The sequence below is a fragment of the Scaptodrosophila lebanonensis genome, unplaced genomic scaffold (genome assembly GCF_003285725.1).
Source record: "Scaptodrosophila lebanonensis strain 11010-0011.00,11010-0021.00 unplaced genomic scaffold, SlebRS2 tig00000001-arrow-pilon, whole genome shotgun sequence".
NCBI lineage: Eukaryota > Metazoa > Arthropoda > Insecta > Diptera > Drosophilidae > Scaptodrosophila > Scaptodrosophila lebanonensis.
In genome coordinates, this window is record NW_022060529.1 from 17,299,749 (window position 1) to 17,311,488 (window position 11,740).

At 35.8% G+C, this 11,740-nt stretch overlaps 1 protein-coding gene across 1 annotated transcript; it reads left to right on the forward strand.

Annotated features, from left to right (window-relative positions):
- The first annotated feature begins 674 nt into the window (after positions 1-674).
- LOC115634680 (catalase) lies at positions 675-10,924 on the forward strand. The gene is made up of 2 exons (XM_030532539.1): positions 675-884; positions 9,300-10,924. The coding sequence occupies exons 1-2, from the start codon at positions 828-830 to the stop codon at positions 10,761-10,763; spliced, it is 1,521 nt and encodes a 506-aa protein (XP_030388399.1). The 5' UTR covers positions 675-827; the 3' UTR covers positions 10,764-10,924.
- Positions 10,925-11,740: the final 816 nt, after the last annotated feature.

Genomic DNA, 11,740 nt, shown 5'->3' on the forward strand with positions numbered 1-11,740 from the left:
TTCTTAGCAACTTACATGCTGCTTATATGGGGCCTATCCGACATATAACACATATAATTGTCCATTCGTGCTTTCATTTTAAATACATAGTATGTACATACTGTATCTCTAGGTCTTTTATATTCAAATTCTTCTTTCCCCGAAAATAACATTTTCAAGGGTATAAAAATTTCATTATATAATTTATAACAAAGAGCTGGTATGTGGATAACGTATTAAATCCAGTTAACATTATTTTTTGGTCAGTATACCGGAAGCAACAAACCCAAAGAAGACTTCTCAAAAAATAATAGCGCTCGCTTAAATGGAACAATAAAATATAGAGTTTTGATAATTTAGCCAATTCTATCTTTAAATAAATGCAACTAATAAAGAGACAAACTAGTGTAATGCGTGTTTGAAAACACAAATAATAAGCAATCCATTTGCACGTAAAATTCAAAAGTAATTCACAGTTAATTTTTTGCCCACCTCTAATGGTGAATAAGATGGGTGGGGGTGAATATAGTAAGCGTTTGGAGTGGCCATATGTTCTACACACATGTAAAGGCTAATCGATATATTGAAGAAAACATCGATAGAAACACGTCAGAGTAATCGCCGCCGCTAGGCCACAATCAACAATACAAAGACTATATAAACAATGTGCGCTGCAATGTACTTGCTTTAGTTGACAAAACTTGCCGAGCTCGTTACGCCTACTCCGTTCTGAACGCGCATTACATAAATTTGCCTAAAATTTCAAGTGTGAACATTTCAAAATCCAAATTCCTTGTTATCGCCTAGTTTTGAAAAGCTAAAGAAAAAAAAAAACGAAATCCAGCAAGATGGCTGCACGCGATGCTGCTTCGAATCAACTGATCGACTATAAAAATTCACAAACGGTGAGTGCCGCACAAACAACACAATAAACAACTGAAAGAAATGCGCATAAGGCTGGGCACAGGCAGGGCACAAAAAATAATTTTATTCATCCACAAATACAAAATTGTTGCCGAGCAGCAGCAGAAAAACAAAACAAACAATAAATTCAGCGACTGCTGTTTTATTCTTTTGAAACAAAAAAAGTAGTATTCATGTGCATGTCAGGTAGAGAGTGTATCTGCATTTAATTAACAAAAGCAAAGGCTAATTATACGGCATTTATAAGAACAGAAAGCCAGGCACAATCAGGCAACAAAGCCGGTCCCCTCGGTCGCTGGGCATGGCGCAAAGTTCAAGTAGCTCTCATATACATATGTTGTTGTTATTGTTACTCGTATTATCAATTCTGCATTCTCTCTCATTGTGCTCTCTCGCCTCAGCGAGATAGTTATGTACTTTGTTATTGTTTTTTTTTTTTTATTAATTCAATTTCAATCTTATCGCGCTCATACTGATAATGGCTAAAAACTGTTAGCAACCAAGCATAGTATTTATTTATTTAGCAGTAAAGCTGATCCCCAAAAATGCATAATTTGTAGAGATTTTAAAAATGAAAAAAAAAGGTTTGCAAAAATGTAAAATTTAATGTTTTCAAATTAATTAAGCTAACACTTTTCACTTGTAAGAAATCCTTAAAAATTAATTTTCAAATTTTTTTTTGTGAATTATTTATTTCTCGGATATTGATATAAAAAAGATTTGCTTAAAAGAATAAGAATGTATTATCTTTTTCGTGATCAATGGGACAATACGTCCTAGAAAATTGCTACAAAATTTCTGCAAAAACGTGCCATTGTGCTATACAGGAAAAGAACACTTTTTTTTCAAGAGTACAAGTATAGATTAAATGTTTCTTTTAAGTCTACTATATATATTTCCTATTTTACAATATATTCTAAAATTCTTATGCAGTTCTAACGATCCTCACATTGCGAATTGACAATAATTGACACCTTAACCTTAACACTTACACTGTTTTTTATTTCTATAAGTATATTACAACAACAACAAAATAGAGAGGAAATTCTAAAAAGAGCTAAATTTGTATGTTTACAATAAAAAGCCAAGATTTGAGTTGGGATTTCAGCTAAGAGATAACAATTCCTACAAGAGAGGTTGCATGAAGTTTAAACATGTGCATATTTTTATAGACCGGTGCTAAATTCGTGACCAAATACTGCAGCACTTCATGACTTTTGCCTTTTCACTCTTTCTACAGTTTTTATTTTGTTCATCGTTCTTGTTTTTGCACATTTGTGTTAATTTGTTATTCGCATTGCTTGCTGCCATTTCTCAAAACAAACAAAAACACACACACTACACACACAGACCTTTGCTAATTTCGCTTTCAATTTTGTTCGAGCATTTGGTAGAAATGTTGCCAAATCGTGAGGTCACAACTAGATTGCAAGATTGTATTGAAAATAAAAATTGCTTGCATTGCCGGCAACTATGTTGCTTCTGTTGTTGTTTCGCTTTCCCGGCTTTCGTTAGTAGGTGTGATTATTTTCTTAACCGCATGACTTGCTAATTAACTGAAGCCTAAAAAGTTAAATTATGTGTCAACACATTTGATTGTTGCTATGTATTTCTACTTATTAGTTCAAAGTTAAGTCTGATAAATTATATGTAACAGAAAATCTGTCTTTGGGCTGCCACCTACTCTGAATTATTACTCGTACATAGACTTGTCTATTTGTTCGTCTGTATGAACTCCGAGAACTTTTGTACCATAACAGCTAGGGACACCAAACCCATTATTTAAACTTGCCTTATTCTTATGCACAGCAAGTTTAATAGCAACCATTTATGACCCCATTGTTTTATATAGCTCCCATTGGAATGATCGGTACTAAAACCGCTCTTAGTAGCATAACGATTTTGCTTGTTAAGATATCTTTATCAATTTGGGTCAATTTGAGTTTTGTATAATGAAAAATAATATTTTGAAGCTTAATCAAAATTGGTTGACTACAAAATATAGCTGCCATAGGAAAGATCGATAGAAAAGCTAATCTCTCCTCCTCCTCCTCCTAACCTCTTTGCTTTAAAGATATTTGGTCTATATTATATATTTTGAATTTACCCAAAATTGATATTTCGAGTTTTTTATAATCTCTTGAAATCGTTAATATCATATATTTAGCTGTCATAGAAATGAGTGGTGCAACAAAGTTTAGTTTATTTTAGTTGAGTGGGTTAGGGTATTTAAGAGTTAGACTGTCACGATTTTAACATTCAACACGTTTCAGATTTCCTGGTTTTGGAATGGGTTGTTTGGTTTGAGTTCTGTAAAAAGTAATGGATTTGCCAATCTGATAAGTTATATTTATGAGACTAAAAACTACATATGTAACTCTCTGAAATGTTCAACTATAAATATAATCAAAGCTATAAATGTTTAAGATGGAAGCTTGTCTAACTCTTTAATGATTTTTTACAATTTTTTTTAGAAATTTGTATCGATATTCCTTAAACAACTTTAAGTAAAAATATTTTATTTTATTTATTACAAAATGCCAAAAAAAAATGGTCTGACAATTTAAACAATCACGTAGAGAATAATAGTTGTATCGGTATAATTGCTAGTAAAATTTTCATTCGCGTTGTTTATTCTAAATTATAGTTTCTATTTATTTTATATTTCTATCGATTTATATTAGAGCTTGTTTCAAAATAAAAACGTGACGGTATGACTAATTTGTATTACAAAACAGCATATTTCAGCATTTCGCCCTTCATTATTGTTGTAATGAAACAAGAAATTTCCGCTTGATTTGGCTTGCAATTAATGTTTATAATTAGACACAAAGACAATTAAAAGTTGTTATAAATAAAAACTAAAGTGTGAATCAGAGTTCGACAGCACAAACCACTTTCAAAAGACCGCGTAATGTTGCAAAGTTGCGTCTGAGGTTTTGCGAGCTCAATCGCCTTCGATCGTAGTGTGGCACAAATAAATTATATGTGTATGTGTGGTATGTGTCTGCATTAGTTGGAAGTCAATGCCCCTTCGCCTAAACTGGTTGCCAACGCGATTTGCGATTTCAGAGTAGCGGTAGTTGTCCCACAAGTGGGATCCGTGACGACGTTTGGAAAAACTTGTTGCACAGAGCGGGCAGGGCAGGGCGGGGCGGTGCGGTGCTGCCTCTATCACTCGATCCACATATGTACATACAGTCATGTTACAAATAATAGAGCCACTTGCATTGAAGAAGTTCAAACACAAGGTTGCTCCAACGGGCGTAAATTGAGGCCAAATGAGCCATCAAAGCACTTGCTGGAACGCCAAGACAGCAAGAGTTATAAATATGAAATTTGTTTGAGATATCTTTATAAAGAAAATAGTACTTAGCTTGAATTCTGAAACTATTATTTATATAGTATAGCAGCTATATGATGGAGTACCCCGATTTAAATGAAACTTCAAAATATCTTGAGACCTTATATAAAACTCATTTATATTATATCTTTATATTTATTATATTTATCTTTATAAACAAGAAAGTTATTCTACTAAGAGTAATTTTTCCGCCGATCAATCCTATAGGAGCTATATACCTATATAAATAAATAAACTTGTTTTACATAGAAAGAGAGAGAGTCTAGATACCAAGCTTGGTCTTTATGGGCTCAGCCCTTTCCGAAACCCAGAGGTTCATCCAGACGAACGGGCGGACAAACGTACATGTAGAGTTCGATTTGTCACGCCATGCTGATTAAGAATATTTATACCTTATGCTGCTTTCATCTGCCTTAAAACAAAACAAATCTACTCTTTTTACCCTTCGGGTTGAGGGTACGAAAAGTATTGTTACACGAATACTTCATCTGGCCTCTATTGTGCTTATTGATAGTTCCTAATAGTCGATAGCCACTAAGATGAAAGCTTTCTAAGCAATTTTTCAATTCCCTGATTAAGGCTTCCATTAGTGGCTCGCTGAAGATAATGTGCTGTTTCTAAATGTTTTTTTAAGGAAGTCGTACATATGGTCAATGGGATCCAGATCTGGATTCAAGCCATTATTGAGCCAGTTAGCCATTACTGACCCTTTAGTCCTTGAACTTGCTTTCAAAATATTCAAGTAGGCCTAACTAACTCCTTTAAAAGGCATTGTCTGGTTATTTTCATTTAATAGTGGAAACATTCTGCAAAAAATTTGAGTGTCAATACCTTTTTGGCTCACCATTGGCCATTCTAGTATATACTTGAACCCTTTGGGTACAGGGTATATAAAAAAGTTAATTATTATTTTTCACATGATTTTAAAACAAAGCTCAACATCGGCTTTGCTTTGCTTACAAGTATGTTTGTACTCGTATGTGAGAATATGTTTTGTTTGCATAAAGAGCAAAATGGCATTTTAATGAGCTAAACAAAAAGCAAAATAAAACAATCAACAAATTTTATACGCAACAGTTGGTTCGTGCTTTTTGGTTTCGCTGCCTTCTAGGAAAATTGATTTAAACTGCATTCTGTCAGGCAATTAGTGTCTGCCTTTGTTTTCGGTATCACCTCATTTTAGCTGCTCGATTTGGCTGCACTGCGAAGCTAGAGCTAGAAAATTTCAATATCGCTGCTAAACTAGACGGTCGACATTCAAATATTCCATTAGCCTGCCAATTTAATTCACCTGTCGTGCTCTAATTACCATGAAATCAGATTCCTCTGGCCATATCGCTTCTGCACCTCAACAACTTGCAATTAAGACTTGCTGCAAAACAACTCTCGTGGCTTATCAGTTCGACTCCTCATATAAAGATAGCAGCTATGTATATACATATAGTATGTATATTTGTGGTCTGATTTGCTTTCCTATCTAACCTTTTGCGCCCTCTGATGTGCTCCCTATTGTGTCGCAAAGTGCAAACAAAAGCGATTGCAAATCAGAAATGCCAAGCAGCAATCAACTGGGCGGTACGGGGGGCAGAAATCAAATATGTATATAGATGCGTGCAACAGGTGTGTGTGTGTGTGTGTGTAGATAATGGAGAGACTCGATTCAAAACTCCTATAGACTGCCTCTGATATTGCAGATAGCGCCATAAATATATTAAGAAAAAATATATAATTTATGCAATGTGTAGGAGACTTGACTGAGCCTTCATTATACATAAAAATAAACTTATAGAGTCTTCTTCCAAAACCACTTCAAATCTACAACTGTAGTATTTGTACAGAAAACCAAAATATGAACCAGAAAATGTAATTGGAAGCGGAACAAACAGCTGTGAGCTTTTAAGCAAATGCTAATAAATATTAAATACTGATTAGATTATGCTGCTAAGGAAAGTTACGCGAAGTGAGTTCAGTCAACGAGCTAACACGATTTGAAAAGTAACAACAAATTTCTTACACCTTCAAAGAAAATGTATCATTGATAATGTTTTAATAATCTATGTGAAGGTCAATTCTTTGACAAATGTTGTTAGGTTTTTAAAACTTATATTTGCTTTCAAATCATTGAGAACACGGCAGTATAATATATATGTCTAAATAAAAAAGTATTTTAAGTCTTTCAGTTTCTGATATTGGATAAGTTCTTGATAAAACAATGGCAACTAAGTTTAGTGTTACTTGAAATTACTGGCTCTAAAGCTTTTAAATAATGTAACTACATCTGAGAATGAAACGTCCAGAGAATATATAACTTTTTTGTATACCAACTGTATGTAATCCAATTGGAATTTTTAATTATAGTTAAGCTTTCCCTATTCTCCTACTTATCAAAGTTGTCCTGACAAAGCTGCTTTCCTTAGTAGCGCCATGTTAAACTTAGTAAATTTCGACTCTAAAGGGGGAAAACGGGCTCCTCAAACATTTGTATGAAACAACTTTCTTGGTCGATTGCAGTAATTCATACTTGGTTTTTGAACTGCAATTGCTGCTTTTTCCTATGAAAAAATTCAATCAATGCACAGCTCAAGCCATAAAAGTTAGTAAATTAAATTTTGGTCTCAAGTTAAGATGTATCTCTGGCTCTAAGGCTTGTAATTTATAAAACAAAATAAACACATTTTAAAGGAGGTGGATCGATGAAATCTTGTTTAGTTCAAGCTGAACTATCATTCATTCATTATGCTTGTATGAATAATGTGCATTTCATATTTATAAGATATAAATATATAAATTGTTGAATATTTTGATATTATTAAAATAACAATGAGTTGTCCTGTGAACTGTATATGAACTTACATAAATGCTATTCATTTATATTACTTTATTTCAAAGTAATGAAATACTCAAAGCTTCTAATGAAATTGTAGTTCCGGCAACCTTTTTCAATTTTTTTATTTCTGTGCAAGCTTTTCAGCCCCGCCCATTAGAATAAACTTTTATCTTCAAAGGCTTTAAAACGCATTCGTGCTATTTACGATGCTATATAGATATGGGAACATAAATGTTGTAGAGTTTTATTTTGTTTAGGCACACAAAATATACTCATATAGTACATTTCCACAATTAGTAGGAATTGTTATAATAATTTCGTCAACCGGTAGCTGCATTGTATTTCAAAACACACTTACATTGTTAAATCATTTGCGTGCAAATAGAAGTATCTCATAGATACAAATACTGTAAATAACTTGGCAGTCGTGTGTCACATTCTAAATGATGTGCTGTCCCCTTTATTGTTTGATATTTTGCATACAAAGAAAGTTGATAAGAAGGAGTGCCCTCCAGAAGCTGCACCCATTTCCAATTGCATACAAAGACGATAATAGAACGGGAAGAATACAAAATGAGATCTTAATGAACAGCAAATGTCGTAAATGCTTTATTATTATTTCTGTTGTTGACGAAATTAACTAAAACGCAACTTTTTTCAATGTTGACGTTACGTTTCGAAGCTAATAGCTCCTTCTTAGACTATTTTGATAATAATAATGAATTTCTCTATCGCCTTGAAATAAGTGTTAACTTAATATAATTCTGATATTCGTTCATTAAATATAGACAGCGAGCTGTGTCATTTCCATTTGCATACAAAGACGATTATAGAACAGGACGAATTCTGAATAAGATGTTAATGAACATCAAATATATAGCTGCAACATTCTTCAAGAACGTATTTAGCTCTTTATTCTATGATTTTATACCTCTGTGAGGACAATTTGAATCCATTCTTCATCGCCTTGAAATAAATATTAATAGCCAATAAAATTCATAGGTTTGATTTTTCCAATTGCATACAAAGGCGATTAAAGAAGAGGAAGAAATTTAAAGAAGATCTTAATGAGTACTTAGGAATATGGATATTGGATTCTTAATTCTTTATTATTATCTTTACAAGTATTATTATTATTGTTCTATTAGAAGTTATTCAGTGTTTCGAGGCCAGTTTCTCTTTCTTTTATGACTTCCAAACTCAGTTAGGCCTAATTCTATCATCTTAAAATAAATATGACTAACTAATTATAAATGTAATATTCGTACAATAAATATTAATGGCAAGATGACACGAGTTGAATGAGAAATATGAATCTTTTGAATGGTCAATAAGTGCCGTCGAACAATAAATATTCTAATTAGTATGTTACTTCATTTGCTTATGCAAGTTAATCTTTCAAACTAGTTAGCTTCGTTCATTGTTTCCCTACCTCCGTTAGGTCTATTTATATCCTTTGTAAAGTCGTCCGATAATAGACATTGTTCATCTCCCTATAATCTTAAAATAAATATTAGTAACCACTAATGATCAAAATTTTATTTACAAAATAATAGGGAACTAAATTTCTTATGTTGCTGAATCTAAAAATAATTCTTGCTTTTAACCTTTCAATATTCAAGCTTTCGTTCTCTCTACTTTTCCTATTTCGATTCTTCTTAAATAGCCCTAGAGTTCTGATACCATTCTCGAAGCATACCCACATTTGTTACTTTAAATAATTCCTTGATTCAGGAATTGTGATACCTCTAAATTAACGCCCTTAAATTTTGTACCGCCCGTGTCTGTCCCTATCCTTAACCGCTTTTAAGGTGAAGAAACCATTTTCACCAGAAACATCAATAATTATCAGCCACAGATTTGTTTGAGCTAAAGGCGGAAAGTAACATTTGTACCTTTAAGAGAATATGTTCCTAGCGCCATCTATTTCAATACGACGACTGTCTGTTCGTACACCCAATAATAATAATAGACGTACATAAACGCATATAAAATGGGTGGGTGGGTTAAACCAAAAATATCACAATCTTTTAGTTTGCCAACTTCGCCCCCTATAAAGACTGATAGGAATTCGCCCATAATTGTTGAGCTTTGGAGGTTTTAAAGGTGGAAATTATAGAGCACGATAAGATTAAAAGAGAAAAACACAAAAATCGAAGACATTGCACTTTGTAATTAAAATATTTGTTCTTATTTTTTATTCAGGAACAACCGGGTGCTATTACCACCGGCGCCGGTGCGCCCATTGGTATCAAGGATGCCACGCAAACGGTGGGTCCCCGCGGCCCCGTTCTGCTGCAGGATGTGAACTTCCTGGACGAGATGTCGCACTTCGATCGCGAACGCATCCCGGAGCGTGTGGTGCATGCCAAGGGCGCCGGTGCTTTCGGCTACTTCGAGGTCACCCACGACATCACCAAGTACTGTGCGGCAAAGATCTTTGAAAAGGTTAAGAAGCGCACCCCATTGGCCATCCGATTCTCGACGGTTGGTGGCGAGAGCGGTTCTGCGGATACGGCCCGTGATCCTCGCGGCTTTGCCATCAAATTCTACACAGATGATGGTGTCTGGGATTTGGTTGGCAACAACACGCCCATTTTCTTTATACGCGATCCGATACTGTTCCCCAGCTTTATCCATACGCAGAAGCGTAATCCGCAAACGCACTTGAAGGACCCGGACATGTTTTGGGACTTCCTCTCACTGCGTCCCGAGTCCACGCATCAGGTGTGCTTCTTGTTTGGCGATCGCGGCACCCCCGACGGCTATTGCCACATGAATGGCTATGGCTCGCATACCTTCAAGCTGGTCAATGCTAAGAGTGAGCCGATCTACGCCAAGTTCCACCTGAAGACGGATCAGGGCATTAAGAACTTGGATGTGAAGACGGCCGATCAGCTGGCCTCCAGTGATCCCGACTACAGCATTCGCGATCTGTACAATCGCATCAAGAACTGCAAGTTCCCCAGCTGGACCATGTACATACAGGTGATGACCTTCGAGGAGGCGAAGAAGTTCAAGTATAATCCCTTCGACGTGACCAAGGTCTGGTCGCATAAGGAATATCCTCTCATTCCGGTGGGTAAAATGGTTCTGGACCGTAATCCCAAGAACTACTTTGCCGAGGTCGAGCAAATTGCCTTCAGTCCGGCCCATATGGTGCCCGGCATTGAACCCTCACCCGATAAGATGCTGCAGGGACGTCTCTTCTCCTACTCCGACACGCATCGCCACCGTTTGGGACCAAACTACTTGCAGATTCCAGTCAACTGCCCATATCGCGTCAAGATCAACAATTTCCAGCGCGATGGAGCCATGAATGTGACGGACAACCAGGATGGTGCTCCCAACTATTTCCCCAATTCCTTCAATGGACCCCAGGAGTGTCCACGGGTTCGTGCCCTCTCCACCTGCTGCCCGGTAACGGGCGATGTCTATCGCTATAGCAGCGGCGATACTGAGGATAACTTTGGTCAGGTCACCGATTTCTGGGTGCATGTTTTGGACAACTGTGCCAAGAAGCGTCTGGTGAGCAATATTGCCGGTCATCTGAACAATGCCAGTCAATTCATACAGGAGCGCGCAGTCAAGAACTTTACGATGGTGCATGCCGATTTTGGACGAATGCTTACCGAGGCCCTCAATTTGGCCAAGTCGTCTAAATTCTGAACGACCGGCAACAATATTTGATTCAATAATTTGGCAAAATGCTTTAAGAATTTTAACACACACTCACACAAACATGCAATTGCTCCTCCCACACACACGACTAACAAGAATTAAAAGGCATTTGCGCTTTTTTCGGTTGCGGGAACTTTTCTTAATTGTAATTATCTCCAATTTATTACTTAGAGATGCAAAATTGTTGGTAGCTATAAATAGCACACACACACATACACTGGTCGGCACAATTATTTTGACGAACTGTACTCACGACTATCGGTGCTGGTTGTTTTTAGTTTCAAGGAATAACGGTACAATTTTCATACGGGATATAGAGTTCATAGCAACAACAATATGTAGGCAAAATATTTTGTCTATTACTCTTCACACCTTCTTTCTACAAATGACAATGTGAGTTGACTGCGGATTCAGGCACGGCATAAGTATTTTGACCAAATCTTTGTCGCCGTTTTCGCGCACGTTTTGTCAAGTGATACTAAAATAACTTTGCTGTAACCATTTTTGTTGACCTTTCAACATTAAATTCATTCAAATTTGATTGAAAAGTTATAAATACAATGGGAAAAACAGCAGAATTAAATTATGTTGTTAGAGCCTCAATAGTGGCGAAGTTTAATGCCGGCGTAAAACCAAAAGACATTGCAAATGAATATAATTTGTCGCGGCAAACAGTCCACTATCAAATTAACAAATATAAGACCCACAATGACGTCAAAAACTTGCCTAGTTCAGGTGCTAACCGCAAAACAACACCCATTGAAGATCGAGTCCTATTGCGGGAATTTAAAAAAAATATTCATTTAAGTCCGCAAGCTGCTGCAGATCAATGGAATAAGTCGACCAAGACTCCAATCAGTGAGCGTACTGTTCGGCGACGCCTAAAAGAAGAAGATTTTAAGACATACAAAGCGAAGGACATACCTTACATATCAAAGGTGAACAAGCTCAAAAGATTGGCTTTT